The 17,002-nt window shown below is 42.6% G+C and overlaps 1 protein-coding gene across 1 annotated transcript in view; it reads right to left on the bottom strand.

Moving 5' to 3' along the window:
- The window catches only part of tlcd3a (TLC domain containing 3A), a 33,482-nt gene extending 18,178 nt beyond the window's left edge, over positions 1-15,304 (bottom strand). Inside the window, exons 1-3 of the mRNA XM_084565039.1 lie at positions 14,835-15,304; positions 6,417-6,503; positions 2,029-2,248 (exon numbers count right to left, since the gene is read on the bottom strand). Of these exons, the coding sequence (XP_084421165.1) occupies positions 2,029-2,248; positions 6,417-6,503; positions 14,835-14,956 (429 nt within the window). The 5' untranslated portion in view covers positions 14,957-15,304. The remainder of the gene's footprint in view (positions 1-2,028; positions 2,249-6,416; positions 6,504-14,834) is intronic.
- Between the last annotated feature and the right edge of the window lie 1,698 nt (positions 15,305-17,002).

The following is a 17,002-nucleotide window of genomic DNA, read 5'->3' as shown; positions in this document are numbered from 1 at the left end:
AAAAAGCGCCAACGAAACCTCAAAGAACCTGTTGTCTCAGTTCGTTTTTAAATTGAAACATAAAAACGCGGACAAAAAAAGCGACAAACTGTGCAGTTCACCAGATCATGTACGTGAATACAAACCATAAGGCTGTTGAGACATGGCACTCTATGGACAAACGTATGCAAGTTTAAATAAAGTATGGGTGAATAAGTCTAATTTATAGTAAACAGCTGACTTTCAATCTAGCTTTTCTAGCTAGCTCTTATAAAGTTTAGCTAGTTCACGTCACGTCTGGAGTTGTTTCGTCTGGGTTTCAACCACTTTCATTAAATCATTTTAAATCTCCATGGTCTAAAAATCAAAAGCACAAACAATGGGTTTTAAAAAGTAGCGGGAACACAAATAGCTTCTTCTTTGTTTAATCCACTTTAGATTACTGCTACGCATATCTAACAGCAAATCCTCAAAAAGGGCTCGTGATACTTTAGTTGACGATTAACAGTCACACAGATAATTGCAATTAATGATTGACTGCCTTTGACAAACTAGTTTTTCCAACTGTAAGTTAAGGGCTTTGAGATAAACAAATGGTTGCACCAATTCTCTCTTCAGGTGCCATTGAACCGTAGAAGAAAAACAGGGTGGCAGCATTAAAAAAGCGCCAACGAAACCTGAAAGAACTGTGAAAATAAACTGTAGAAAAAGAGCCGGAAATATGACAATTCTGTCAGTTTCCTCATCATAGATGAATGGAAACCATTCAATGGAAACCAACGGTGCCAACAGATTCAAAATGCAAAACCACTGCAGAGCAAAAGAAAACCATCCTAGAGTGGACTTAAAAATATTAATGATCACTTTTTGTGCTTGTAGGAGTTTGCCTTTCAGGCTGCTGGGAAAGGAGGTCACCTATATATTCAGGAGCAATCAGAGCCTGTGTTGTAGGTAGGTTTGGTAGGACAATCCCAGAACAAACCTATATATTGTCTCTACTAGCTCCCTCTGACAGCGAAAAGTCCAAACTCACTGTCTTCTTTCAGGTCACACTGATGCAGTTATTGGTTCTACATGTCGTATTATTTCAGCATTTAATTGTCATTTTTTATTCATCATGTCCTGTTTGCCAAGTCCATTACAAAGCTGGGCTTCTGTACGGACTGTTTATTAGGTTAAGGCGCCCATTTGTAACGTAGCTTTAAAACCCTAATTGTCTCTGTGGCATGCTCGGTCTTTTAATACGCTTCAGGAACAGGAAGTAATGCACTGTGGATCACAGTTGACCCGATAATGATGCTTTCACCAGTAAGGGCAATTCACTTAGTAGACGAAGGAAGCTACAGGCAGCTACACAAGTCCTGAGGTATGATTTACTGTAACATGACAGTGCTGCGCGATAGCGGATAATCTCAAATAAATTCTGATGAATATCAAAAATCATTTGCACACAGGTGGAGACCAGACTCAAAATTAGTTTATAGGTAATCTATCACCAACATGTCTATTTATTGCTGCCACTTAAATAATCACTGGGAGATAATGCAGCGTAAAGCAATGATTGATTTAAAACCGCTGCACGACATTAGAGTACACGCTAATAACGCATTACTGGCAGAGGACCGTCCTGAAAGAGCACATGACTTATTACTTATCGCAACCGAGTATGGGCTGCTCTCAAATTGATTTTCGTTCCATAGTAAAAAATAAATCAATATCTGCCTCAAAGCTACAAAGAACACATAAAAAGAAATCATTAAACTCTCTATAGCATGCATTGAAAAGCCCAGGAAATAATATTATGTATGTATTTCGAGGTAATTCTCTCAGTTAATTGGTTGGAGTCATCTCCAAAAAAACTGCACATGGAGATTTTAATTCTCATCCAGATCCATTACAACATGCAGATGAAGATTGGAATGTGTGATAGTAATCATATTTTTTAATTATTAGTCTGGAAGACTGACAAACTCATCAATGCTGCCTGAAACCCTCCCTCATTTAACCCCCCCCCCCCCCCCCCCCCTTCCCGCCACCTCTCCTCCTCACCAGTGTGATAGGCAGCAGGATGGTGAGCAGGGCGATGTGGTGCAGCACCAGCAGGAACTCTCTGCGCACGAACAAGCTCACGGTCCTCAGCGAATGGTGCTTGTAGTCCTCGTGTCCTTTGACGCAGAAGCGGTAGTAGTGGCTGAGGTACATGGCGAAGAGGTCGTACGCCATGTAGGGGACGCCGTACCAGATGACAAAGTGTGTGGCCAGCCAGTGCCTGAGGGAAGAAGACGTAAAATACAACGTTAACGCTCTAGGTCTGGAGTCAACGCTAGACATCACGGGTCAATGTACTTTTTGGTATTTAAAGTTTGGTTTTAGACTCCAAAAAAGTGCCAAAAAACTAAATTTACCTTTCATCCTTTAATAGATACAGAAGAAAACAGAACAAGAAAAGTTACTGCAGGTGAAGTAGAAGCTGTTTACAGCAGTAGATGATTAATAGCTCTCTGACATGACTCTGGAACAATATTCAGATGTAATTTTAGACTTTATGACACAAGGCATGTCGTCTAAATTTAGTTCTGGGTGTTTGTCTTCTGAACCTGGAGATGCACCAGGATTTTCCACGAGAAACATCTAACTAAAAGAGATAATAATATGGTTTATGCCGAGTCCACTCAGGCTGAGGTTGCACCAACAACAACAACAGACACTAAAATGTTCCTCAAGACATCGTCAAGGAGAAAAAAACATCACAGAGAGGGTTATGGAGTCTGTAGATGACCAGAAAATTCCTGTTTTAGAGAACGCAAGTTTTTATCATCTGTTGGAGCTTCTAGAGCCAAAGTACAAGCTACCCTCTCCTCGTTGCATTATCTCTGACAGCCCTGACTTCACACAGTTGCACGGTGCACGTGTTATCTAGGAGATAATGAAGCTGGAACCCATGTGGGCACGTTGAAAAGGTGGAAACATCTCAAACTCAGGGTTCTCAATAAAGTCCATCGTTCTCCAGATCCAATTTGTCAAGCGCAACATATTATTTAGTGCACATGTAAGCAGTTCAATTGGGAACCCACAAAATTTCACAAGAACTTGGCGTTTTTTTTGTTAATTATGATGCTATCCCAACTAGTTATGCAGTATATGACACATGAACAGTTCGTTTTTAAATTGAAACGTAAAAACGCGGACATTGGATTTAGCGACAAACAGCAGCAGCCTGTGCAGTTCACCAGATCATGTACGTGAATACAAACCATAAGGCTGTTGAGACGTGGCACTCTATGGACAAACGTATGCAGGTTTAAATAAAGTATGGGTGAATAAGTCTAATTTATAGTAAACAGCTGACTTTCAATCTAGCGCTTATAAAGTTTAGCTAGTTCACGTCACGTCTGGAGTTGTTTCTTCTGGGTTTCAACCACTTTCATTAAATCATTTTAAACCTCCATGGTCTAAAAAAATCAAAAGCACAAACATTGGGTTTTAAAAAAGTAGCGGTAACACAAATAGCTTCTCATGCTACAGTGAGTGTAGACGGTCTAGGGAGGGAGGGAAAGATGCTTTCGGGAGCAATAGGAAAAATAACCCAAGCACAACGTTGTTTGGAACGTGCAAAAATATTTCTAATTCCTTACGAGACCATGGCGGAGTAAATTAGACCCCAGCCGGTCGCCATAGTATTAACATTGTATGGGAAACACTGGGATCTCTAATCAGAATTACTGTATTTCAGTCGGGTTGAAGAAATGTCGTCCACGCAACGGTATTAAAGGATTCTGCCTGGTTTGCTTTAGCGAGGAGATCAATTACACCAAACCAAGCACTTTTTACTACTATTTACTACACATACAACTACTGGAAACAACACTAAACCTTTCAATATGATGAAGATAGTGACAATTTCAATCCAGGCTGTGTAGTCTGGGACATGGATTTAAACATCCATCCATAGTAGGGACTTTAAAATACCAAAGAGGTTATGACTTATTATCTCTTATCTTAAGTCCGTCACACGTTTAAAACATTTTGTTAGGCCACCTGCCCTAATGTTACGCAAAAACACTACATGTATGCATGATTTTGAACCTACAGCAGATTTACGGTCAACATGAACTATGGAACCGCGCACAAGGGTCTTTTTTTATCTGTAAAAACGTTATCGTGAGCAGTCTGTGGTTACCAACTGTCAGCTATGTTTCAGGATCACACAGGACTGGAGCAGACTCGTGCAAGATAAGGCTCTTTCAGACTGCTGCAGGAGCTAGACGCCGTAACCTACGTACGTAGCTTACGCCGGTGAGAGCCAATTGTGACAACTGCTCGTCAGTCTGCTTCGCTTTCAACAATGGCGACCAAAACTTTGGCTGAGACTTCGCCGAAGACGAGTCGTACAAATGTTTGTTAACCTTTCCTCGATGTGTTCCATCTTTATTGAGCCAAAACAATCAATCTCGAAAACTGCGGAGATGGAGCAGCAGCCGGAAATACTAAAGCAGAAATACGCAACTACCAAGCGGACCAATCACAATCACCTAGCTACATTTCATCGGTTACGGCGCTAGGATCTGCATAGCGCATCGCCGTAGCTTCTGCTCCAACTTAACGCAGACGTCTAAACTTCCTTATAAAGTCTGTATGTGGAAAAAATAAATCAAAAAACCCTAGTGTATTATGAAAGAAGTCTCTATACCTGGACTTAGCCTCCGTCATTTTCTTTTGGGAACAGGCTACTTCTGACTATAGGCACCTATTTACAACATTTATTATAATTACACACAGGGAATATATTAATAAAAAGCCTTCTTTATGCAGTTGCAGTTGGAGGGTCATTGGGTTCACTAGTGAAAACTAGTGAATGCATTCTAGTAGAACAGTCCTGCACCAGATCTTAACTTAGCTTAAAATAACACCAAGCTGTTGCTTCAACTTTTGGCAGTGCTACTGAATTTTATTATGTTGTACTGACACGTGTTTCTGTTATTTTGACAAGTTGATTCTTTGGGCTAGACTGAACAATCCAGTTAAATTTATTTAAAGCACCACAAGCGACATCCTCCAAAAATGATCTTACAGTTGAATTATTATCTTTCTCATTCAATATAAACTGAACACAACACGAAGGGGGATTTTAGTGCATCTGTGTTCTCTAGTGTACTTAATGAAGTGGCTATGAGTGTAAACTTATTCTAAATGAAATCCTACAGCCATGTTCGTCATTTGTCTCTTACATAGGGTAAGGAGGCCATCCGGGCCTCGAGGCTAGCAGCACTACCACTGTAGTCAGAGCCATAAGATGCTAAAACAAATGACCTTTAGGTTCATTTGAAGCAAACACACACACTCGCTCATTTAAACTATATGTCTTGCCTCTCTCACATGTGAACGCACTAAGGCAGGCTTATGTAAGTACAGTATAATAAACAGCTTGGACGGCTACAGCACTCTAATGAGCACTGATTACCGTGATGGTTAATTATGTGGACAGAACGGAGTAAAGCTGCGGGGCAGAGCTGAGCTACTGAACTCTGACCTTAGCTCTTAAAGTCAGTGGACGGAGATTAAGGGCAGCGAGGAACAACAAACAGATCAGGGAGGAACGGAGTCACGACTGCACTGTAGTTGTAGTATACCTGCCGTGCAAAAGGGCGACGGAAAACACAACAACAATGAGCTACAGCCTTCAAAACTGATCAGATTACCGTTTTGGAGTACAATCAAGTCTAGAGTAGCCATTAAGCATCTAAATAACTGCTCTTTTAGCTGGATAGCTTAGCATTAGCTTAGTGTATTGTGCTTTAGGCAACACTATGCTCATCAGAGGTCACTGGTAAGATCTGGAAACGCATCTACGCTACTGCTAGATTGTTTTTTAGCGGTTGAATGTCCCACTCTGCACATAACTGTACAAACATAGTATAACAGATTGAGTTTATGTAAGAAAAATACATAAACACAGTATTTTTCCACTCTGAGACCTTTGCAAAGGTTGTTGTAACGGCTAAATGAAGCGACAGATTGTGACGCAGTATTAAGAGTATTCATGGGTCTGACTGTGGAGCATGTGTCCGCTAAGCTGCAGGCCGTGTGCACGTCACCGGGCAGCAAAACTGAGCAGCGCTGTGGAGGAATTAAGCTCTGTGGGTTAAGGGGAGGGGTGGCGAAGATTAGCAAGAACTGGATCTGGGGCTGCCCCGGTCCGGCCGCCGACTCAGTGGGATTAATGAGCTAGCACTAGCCTAGCGTCACAGTTAAACCGAACTCGGCGACGGACGCTATGCTACCGCTAACTCACTGCCGGCAGGTTTGATGTGGAGGCCTTGAAGCAGGCAGCTGGTTGAATAAGAGTAGTGGGTGAACTGCTGCTGTTGTGGCCGTTACCATTAGTAACCACTTTTTTTTTTTTTCCGACAGAGGGGTTTAATTATGGGAAATCTAACCTGTCATTAATGACATTGCCCCAGCACGATGACACAATGATGACTCCTGCAGTGGTTGCCATGACCGCGTGGATGGAGGACACCAGTCTGCAAAAATAAGAGAGCGACAGAGGAACATCTTTTAAACATTTATTCAGAATATCACACATCTGCAAGGCTTCAGAATCTGACAAGACACAAAATGAGCGTTTGCTAGCGTTGGGGTCCTTGGAATACCCCCAATACCGATCGGGACATTCCTGATACCCAGGTTCTTTGTGTCGCCAAACACTCGATTTAATTAACAACCCATGATCCCTTTTTGCCACATCCCTGCTAATCTCTACCTGAGTGTATGCCCCTTTTGTCTTGATGTAACCGGGGCTGGAGCACCCAGATCTACATGAATTTATGGATGTACATGTTTACATGCAACCTCAAACCCTGGTGTCACCTGGAGTGAAGCAACAGCAGATATCTGAAAATGCTGGGTGATTTAAAACTGTTTGATTTCCTTACCACTGTGGGATACAGAAACAATCGACTGAAAGCAAACACTGATCAAAATTACCATCATTGGGTGATTGGGTCATTTTGTGGAATAAAACAATTCAGTGAGCAGATAACAAGCTGAAACAAGGGCAGCTGGATTTGTAGGGTTTCTACAAAGCTGCAACTGTTGTAATGGATATACCATTACCTGGATGACTGTGTACAAAAGAAAAAGAGGTCAGCAACTGGGGCTACTGATTTCCTGAATGAACTCAACGAGGACTGACAGGCTCCTCAATTCAATATCAACCAATTTAGAGATATAAACAAATTTTGTCATTGGTTCCAGAGATTTGTGGTGTTTTCGTAGACTACAGAATAAATGGAAGACACATCCATCCCCACGTCCTTGCATTGGCCAAACTGACGCTAGCATCCCGGGCACGTTATGAAAGACCTGTCCACACTTCCTCTAGACCAGGGATTCCTAAAGTGTGGGATGCAAGACATGAAAAATGTAATGGCGGAGAAGAAGTTATCGTGTTCTACGCACTGTATATGTGCACCTAGCTTGTGGCCTCTTACGTCTTTCATTTTTGCAAAGGTGTTTGGGATTGGGGATGCGTCAACCCGGTTGGGACATAGGGGGACAAAGGGGTGCGTGGCCAAAAAGGTTTGGGAACTGCTGCTCTAGACTCACTGCACTCTGCTCTACCTCCGCCAGTTACAAAGAAATATTTTATTATACTGTGTGCACTTTTTCTAGTCTGGATCTACGGGACCGCTTCGCTGAGCGGTTGTCATGGCAACTGTCAGTCACCACGATGCCACATCCTGTTTCTATAGCGCCGAATAACTAACTAAAACTTACATCAGTATTATATGAACTACCTGAAAATGACAGAAACCTTTGGAGAACCCAAGTCCCATCCACTAACATGGAGGGGGGCGGAGCTTATGACGTATACTGCAGCCAGCCACCAGGGGGAGCTCTACTTGCTTTGCCTTCACTTTTTAAGAGCCGTCATGGCGTCTGTTTTTTTTTTTTTTTTTAACACAGTCTATGGCTATTTCTGCAATATTTTACCCGTAGTTGACAAATCAAGCCTGACCCAATAAATCATGGTTGATTTGATGACCCGTCTGTGTGACAGTCAGACTCTCCGGGCGGCAGGACGACCCCCTGATGAATGTGGGTCAAGTTTTAAACAAGTGTCCTTTCAGGTGAGCTACTCAAGCAGTCCAGTGCCACATCGTGGGATTAGCAGCGCTTGGCCTCAACTTTCCTCGTCTATAAACAGACCTGTGACATAGGAGAACTTGGTACATCTCTATTTGAAGTGTCACTGTGTAGTGTAGCGCCACAAGGCCTACATGACACTCAAAGGCCTCACGCCTATCTTAGTTGTGAGTGAACTCAGAACTTGTGAACGTAGGAGATGTTTTCTGACAAATATCTCTTTAAAAAAAAAAAAAAAAAAAAATGGAGATCCTCTTCTATTTCTGCTGGTTCATCCCATTTAAAACACTATTATATCACTTATTTGCTCTAACTGTGAATGACTGCTTTAGCTCCAACAAGCTCGCTCTCTCTCTCTCTCTCTCTGGCTGCTCTCCAACTTGGCAGCACTGACAGTAAGCTGCTTTGAAATCAGAAAACATGTAATTTATTCCCCAGCACTCACTGCAGCCATAACAGACAGTCACCCCTTTAACGCACCACTTTGTTCAGGAATGATTTAACCCCTGGGTCTGGTTTTACATCGCCACCTACTACGTACACGGGGCTACCCTGTAAAACCGCAAGTGGGACAATTATTTAGACGAATGTTTATAATGGATGACAGTTTTGTGTGGGCTGAAAAAGAAAACACTCGGGAGTCCTCGTTTAGGATTAACACTAGGGGTGCCCCGATCACGACATACCGACCTTTAAATATTCATTATCGGCAGATCAGATCTTAAATAAATGCTTTTCTTATTTTACTTATTCTCCTGGATGACGTGTGCACCGTGCAGCTGTATTATGTCCAATAAATAGGGCTGAGGAGATGGTAGCTCCAACACAAATCTGTGTTTTCTACACCAGAAATGTTCTTGTCGTCCAACGCCATGAACTCCCTAACCCTCTGTGGAATATTTTTCTCCTTGACGCCGTCTCCAGGAAACTCTTCTCTTCCTTGAAACGCAGCGTTCAGTCAGTGTTTGTCGTTCTTTCGGTGCAGCTTTTTACTTGAGGGAAGTTGGCGTATTTCGTTTTTTCTTTTGGTGTCGAATCAAGTTGGTAGTACTGAATGACGATATCCTACTACCACCTCAATCAAACATCCACATTGCATAATTTACAAATTTCTTTCTGGCTGGATTCATTTTCCGGAGTAAAGTTCGGACATGTTTAGTCAAGTGATTGTGGTTTCTTTGCAGCTTTGACGCTAGGAAACGAAGACGAAGAAGATGTTTTGACGTTACAGGGACGTGGTTTTGGTTTATTGCAGACCCTAAAATACATACCTATGCCTGGCTCGGCCCCGATACCGATCGGGACATCCCTAATTAATGCTGCATTAGGACAGGACTGAGACGAGGACGATCAATACAAAACAAAAAGAAGAAATGGCAGAAAGAGGCTGCTGCTGCTGTGGTTTCAGCGTTACCACAGTTGCTGGCAAGCTCGACCAAATGCAGAACAGATACTGTACATTCCTCATGGTCTTTCGGTTTAACACTGAGGGCTTTTATTGCCCATTAAAATATTATTCCCAGGCCTAGTCCTCGGTGGATGATTTCCAAAGGATTTTTGGTGACCCTGAACTTTTCCTCCCCTTTAGTCCGGGATTTGTCATTAACCAACAATAGTCCTTGACAAAACACTTTCCCAAATTTTTTTTTAGACCTCTTAAGCTTCGGGCACAATCTTACCCTGAGTTCACTCCCTTGCTCAACAGTGCACACATGACATCTTGATATTTACTTGGTACATTCACTAAGAAACAAAGAGAGCATTTATGTGATTTCCCAGTTGAACCTGCTGCCACCTAACACCAATCTCTACGGAGAACGTGGCCAACGACACCACAACCGAAAAGCCAGTGAAGGCCATGTGACCGGCGCGCACAAAACCACAGGCTTCACCCCCTTACAAAATCAACACACACACACTTTAACCCCCATGCTTTAGCTGCCTTTTAGGGCTGCATTCTCCGTCACAAGACCCAGATTTTACACAACCCATTCATTGTGTGTCCGCCAGTAACACTCAGTCTTTCTGCTGATGAAAGGTTGAGTTTGATGGGGTGAGGAGCGTGCAGCGAGGACGGGGGGGGGTGGAGGAAAGGGAAGGATGCCTTCGCTGCCTTGTTCGGCAATGTTGTCTTTTCTTTCCTGCTGTGTCAGGCCAGTGAGCAACCACGGCTTCCTTTTCACTGCGAGTTAAGTCTTCCCCATGACTGTGTCGTTATGCACGGACTACTTGCTCTTTCATGATCTGTCACACACAAAAGTGTCTTGACAGTCAGGAGTGGTTGTTTTTTTTATTTTTTTTTTGTGGTTGTGTTTTTTTTCTAGTCCAGTAAATGGGCTACGTAATCTGAGGGTCCACTGGCGCTGCAGCAGAGCGATAGAAAAAGTGACAGCGGAGGCGAAAAAAAAAAAAAAGCTAACGGGGTAAAGTGCATTTCACAGCAAGAAGGATGTCTCTCTCTACCTACAGCATCACAGTCCCACAATCGATTAAACGGATGCAACAAAACCACTGACTGCTTTGTTTCTTAACTATTTTGGTAGGAATTACAATAGCTAGCAGCGTATCTAAAACGCGAGCGACAGAAAATCATCTTTATACTTTTGCATGATTGACAAATTGTCAAGCGGACCCAGTTTTCAAAAAGTGATGGCAAGCGTCCTTAACAGTCAATCAGAATCGATAAATCATTAACTTTTCACTGTCCTGTCCTTACATAACTTTTAGTAATTATCATAAAATACAATTGCAAGTTGATTGAATCTGTAACCTGGTCTATTTCCCCTTAAAGGCCAAAACTGTCATGTCTGTGAAGGTTCTCAGTCATGCAGGTCATGGTATATCCAACAAAGGTTAAAAAAAAAAGGCAACTGGACTTGTAGAGTTTTTTGAGAAGACGTTTCACCACTCATCCGAGTAGCTTCTTCAGTTCTTGGGGACTGGTGGGAAGCTAAGTTTAGCTGCACCAGTTTCTGGTTGTTAGCATAACAAGCAAGTTTTCCAGGGGGAGTTCCTATTTAAACCTCAAACTTCCCACCAGTCCCCGAGAACTGAAGAAGCTACTCGGATGAGTGGTGAAACGTCTTCTCAAAAAACTCTACAGGTCCTGTTGCCTTTTTTTGAACCTTTGTTGGACAAAACTGTCATGCTAACTTTGCACTCTTCACCCTTGTTGTACACAGGGATGTCCCAATCGGTATTGGGGCATATCCGGGCATTTTTTAAATAATAATCAGATCAGAAAAGCCTGATCATTTGTAGTTATTCGTTTTAGGTCCGCCATAAACCAAAACCACATCCCTGTTGTATTAAAATGTCTTCTTCTTCTTCGGTTTTTATCTGAAGACAAACACAAAAATGAGTCGCCATCACGAAAGTCTTCACAGTTTGGTGCTTATTGGTCTGGTGCAACTTTTCGTTTTCTTGATTCCAAACAACGAAGGTCAAGAGTGCAAAGTTAGCATGCAGCATAAAGCAACAATAGCCGCATTAGTGGGAAATACAGCAGGGCGGGATAAATCCAGATTTATCCTTTAAGGCTTAAGATTGTGCCGTGATTGGATTGCGCTATATTGTCACGAGTTCCTAACACAGAAGCAACATAGATTTATGTCCATTTAAGTTGGTCGCTGGCGGGTTATACTTAAAACTGTGATGGTGAGCACTATAATCCCTCCTTAAGTCATGTGTCGCTCTTTGAGGCAGGCTACGGTATTTTAGGTCATGTACCAGTGCCTTAATGATTACTGTGTTGAGCCATTAGCATACAAACATTAACAGTGAAGGCTAAGTGCACTTGAGGCCATCAAAAGGGCATCTCAGGCTGATGAAAGTCTGAGATACCCGGATGATTAGAGCGATAACAGTTACTTGATTGATTTGTCTGATGATATACTGACGATCTGGTTTTGTTTTAGACTGTGGTCGCGAGATAAAAGCACAATGAAGAAAAGGCGTTTTAGGAAATAGCAATTGTTCTTATGGACCAAATGATTGATCAAAAAAACACTATGTAAGGTTTTTGGTCTAATGCCATCCTCCCAACTTTTTTTTTCCTGACCTACAACTGACAAGAATGACAAAGTTGTCTCTTGTTTTTCTATATAAAAGTAAAAAGGGGTGATGGTTCACTAGTTTTACACATCTCAAACAGTTTACGCATCATAATATCTAGTCAAGGGAATATTAAACGCAGGAAAACTGTGTGAATTGTTGCTACGGTGCAGCTGTGTGATTTACAAAAGGTAACGTTAGTGCATCGGCGGTTTGGGGGAAATAAAAACAAACAGTCCTGCAGTCAAGTCTGTGCAATCTCAGAACTGTACGGACTCTTTAGCAGAGTGTACACTTTCTCCAAATGGCTCAAATCTAGAGTCCACTTAGTACTACTACGACTATAATTCTCTATTTCTATTGTGTCACGTTTTGTAGAGTTGTAGTTCAGATCTTTGAGAAGCAATTCACCTGCATCAGTTGCTACTGACTCATTATTGTTATGGGTGTCGCAAATCTATCTCACTAGGCTGCTGGATTTTTGCAAGGTTGCAAGATCACGAGATAATCCATCTAACCGGGCTTCAAGCTAAGCACATTCGGTCGAAACCAATCAGGGTCATCCGAGGAAACGCTGGCAGACACCGGTGTGTGTCTTATGTCTCTCGCAGTAATGGTTTGTGCCTTTTATGCGCAAATTTTCCAAGACAACAAGAGTCGTCTACTGACATGCTAACTGCAGAGCTGGCTGCTTGGTAGCTTTCTAAGCTCTTCAGATAGCAGACTGTTCAGTTTAGTTTGTGATCAGATGGTGCTGTGTAACAATCCATCAGGCACATAAGGGTTGGTTATCATTTAACCTTAGATCTTTGTTTATAAGGACATAAAAGTTTTATATTTTGCTATTTCGCTTACGTCAATGGGACAAGGAAACGTCTATGTCAAAATTCTCCCAAGAGTCCCTTAGGCCCAAATGTTTACTCAGGAGATTGAATATAATTTTAGGTGGAAATTCCAAAACCCAGCTGAGAGCTTAAAGGACACGGACACTGCTGTGAATGCAGAAAGGGTTTAATAAGCTATGTCTACGAAATTGCATTGTGGGAATTGTAGGATCTATCGTTTTAAGAGTCTGAACCCTTCTACAGGCTAAAGGGAAAGACAGCCTTTCATGACATGCCTCCCAGACGAATGTTGGACGTATCGGGCTACAGCCAAGCCTGATGTTTTGTAGATACTTCTTTTAGGTGTGGAACAAACCAAAACCACGTCCCTGCAGCGTCAGAACGTCTTCTTCCTCTTCTGTTTTCGTGGCACGTCAAAGCTGCCCAAAAAAAAAACGAAGTAGAAGAAGAAGAAAAACCAAAATCACGGGACTAAACATGTCTGCCGCGTGGAAGTACTCTACCCTGGGAAATGACATTGTGCAATGTGGATGTTTGGCGAGGTGGTAGTAGGAGATCGTTATTCAGTAGCACCAACGAACGCTGTTTTTAGAAGAAGAGAAAAGAGACAGCGTCGAGGAGAAAAATAATCCAGAGAGGGTTACAGAGTTTGTGGCGTTGGATGACAAGAACATTTCTGGAGTACATTTTGATCGGGACATCCTTATTAGAATATTAAAGTATCCTGTTGGACACAGAAACCGCTCTTTGATGAATCTGCAAACCCGCTGGAACACTTCCACCCAATTCAAAGACACGAGCACTGATCCAAGTTTGACCAGAGCCACAGTAGGTCATCAAATCCTGGTTCTGACGGCGGCGATCGAGCATCGTGACGTCCCCAAGGAGCACAGACGCTTGCATGCTCGCTTGCTTGCGAGGGCAGCATTTTCCCCCGCCTGTCAGCTGAGCATTAGTAAATTGGCGTTATTCAGGAGCGGGGTCCAGGGTTTCCCGGTGCACAGCTAGCTAGCTCAGCAGCCGGCCCTGACCGGGGGAGGATTAGCCGGAGTGACAGCCTACAAATGAGCACTGAACTGAGCTGTGCACATGTGAGCACAAGTCACACTGGACTCCTCCAACCCCCCACACCCAGAACACACTAAAGTAATTATTACTTCCTGTCTACATAATACCCAGGAGATGCTTTTTTTTTTTTTTTTTTTTTTTTTGCAGAAAATGCTGATGTAAAGAATTATTTTTTGTATAACAACACCCATGCCATGTTATGAAAAATAGGACTTCCTGTGTGCACCAGCTTAGAGTGCAAGACCCAGGCTATGTCCTGGATATGAACCACCATGAAGCCTTGCTAGTCCCAACTTTTAAATGCTCACAGATGCACTGTATTCCGCAAAAAAAAAAAACGCGCACACATGCACAAACAACATGCACTTACGCTGCAATACGATTACCAAGACTCTTGCAGGCTTTTCCTACAGGCACCCCCTACCCTCATACACTTCTTTGGTTTATGCAGGGAGCAGGGATGATATTTGCAAATCATCCCTGCGAATATCCCTCGAGGGGTGCACACAAAAAAATGTGAGTGCAACTAAGAAGATTTAAAAAATAACACATAAAATAAAGGCGTGCAGCTAATTCGGTGGATTATGAGTGTACCCCCACACACACACACATACACATACATAGTGAGCAGCTAACTGAGATGAATGAGGATGTTACTAGCTACAGCAGCAGCTACCAAGCTAACATTAGCACGTCGGGGTTGCGTGGTGGTGTAAAGTGATGGGGTCTGAGCTGGTTTACCTCTCGCTGACCAGCACCACGTCGGCATCGCTCCAGTGTCTGAACACGCACGGCAGGATCCTCTTGAAGGCGAAGAAGAGACCGGGGAAAACTACGGCGCCACAAGCTAAAACTTGCAACATCCTGCTCTTATTATTTTTTCCTCTAAACCCGTCTGGAGACCTGACTCTCTCTCTCTCTCCCTCTCTCTCTCTCTCTCTCTTTCTGTCGTCCTCTCTCGTTCTCTCTCTCTCTCTCTCCCCCCCCTCAGCGAGATTCAGCCGTTTACAGGCGGCGGTGAGGCATTTTCGTGCGGCCGGGGCGCTCGGTGTTTTTCACCGGGAACGATCCACCACCATCAACGCGCACACACACACACACTCTCTCTCTCTCCCTCACACACACACACACTCACACACTCTCTCTCTCGCTCTCTCTCTCTCGCTGTGTGTGTGTGCCGACCGACCGACCGAGGCTCAGCAGCAGCACCACTGTCGAGCTAAAGACAAAGAGACACGCTGAACTTCCCGTGGAGGCCGTCAGAATAAAAGCCCCGACGACGCACTTCCGGCGAAGCAGGAAGCGTCCGGGATCGTGCTCGTGCTCTTATTTTGAAGGCTGACGTTTTCGTATTACGCCCAAATTGACAAAACCGTTATTCTAAATTATGTTTTATATGTGTTTATATATATATTCATATACATTAATAGATATTACTTTTTTTCCCCCAATTTTACAGCTTTATTTTATTTCCCTTTACGTTAGAAGTCGCAACACCCCAAAGTACTGCATTACAGTTTTTATTTAAGTTCCGTTTTTGGCCACATGGGGGCGGTGCAGCAGTTCCATCCACTGTAAGTGAGATGAGATGAGGATTTATTAATTCCCATGAGGAAATTAAGGTGGGACAAGACCGACAGTGCAAAAAATGCAACAAAATACAAGTTAAATACAAACTAGAAAAAAGGTAAGAGAAGGAAGCTAAACAAGAGTAAATATATTAAAAGGTGCAAAAGATATTTATAGACTTTATCATGTTTTAAGTAAGACTTGGATTTAGAGAGACTTTATTGATCCACAAGGGAAATTGCTTGGTCACAGTAGCTCAGAATAAAAAAAAAAAACACTCTTTAAAACCACTAGTAAAGAAATAAAATGAAATGAAATAAAAGAAATACAACAGTATAAGTAAATAAATACAAGATTTGCATATGTGCAAGTCTTCAAGAAACAGAAATAGAAGTAAACATACACTATAGGAAGGATATAAATGATAAGGTGCATGAATAAGATGGAGGGATCTGTTTCAGAAAAGGTGAGTTGTTGTACAGCCGGACTGAGAACGGTATGAATGACGTCCCGTGGCGTTCACCGTGGGAGTGGAGCTCGATGAGTCAGTAAGACTTAGATTGACTTTAATTGTCCACAAGGGAAATTGCTTGGTCACAGTAGCTCAGTTGCACATAAAAAACACAAACAAACAAACAAACAAACAAAAAAAAACACTCTCGAGAACCACAAGTAAAAAGAAAATAAGATTAGAGTAAAATAAAAATAAAATATAAGTACAATCAAGTGAAATAAAATAAAAATATACAGAATTAGCATGTGAACAAATGTACAAGAAATAGAGACAGAAGAATGTATATTATATACATAGGACTGATGGTAAGATGCAATAGTGTCCATTAACATGAATAGCATGGAGTTATCTGTTACAGAAAGGATAGAGTAGGGAGAGAATGAGCTCCGCTGTCCCTCTATTGTCCGCTGTAGTGGACGTGACAGATTGTCCATGATGGAGAGCAATTTGTCCAGTGTGAGACAAACGTCTCCAACTCACTGCCAATAACACAACCAGCCTTTCGGATCAATTTGTCGACCCTACTTATGTCCTTCTTCCTGGTGCTGCTCCCCCAACAAACCACAGCAAACTACAGACTGGTAGAAAGTCTCCACCAACTTGCTGCAGACATTAAAAGACCCAAGCTTCCTCAGGAAGTAGAGTCTACTGAGTCCCTTCTTGTCCACAGCATTACTATTGTCCCTCCAGTCTAGTCTGCTGTTCATGTGGACTCCGAGGTACTTATAGCGGTCCACTAGTTCCACCTCCAGGCCCTGGATGGTGATGGGCTCCGCTGGTTTCCTCTTCCTCCTGGAGTTATTGACCAGCTCCTTGGTCTTGTCCA

This window comes from Chelon labrosus (assembly GCF_963514085.1).
Source record: "Chelon labrosus genome assembly, chromosome: 17".
NCBI classification, from domain to species: Eukaryota; Metazoa; Chordata; class Actinopteri; order Mugiliformes; family Mugilidae; genus Chelon; species Chelon labrosus.
The sequence above is the reverse complement of the archived record's forward strand: the minus strand, read 5'-3'. Positions and strand labels throughout refer to the sequence as shown.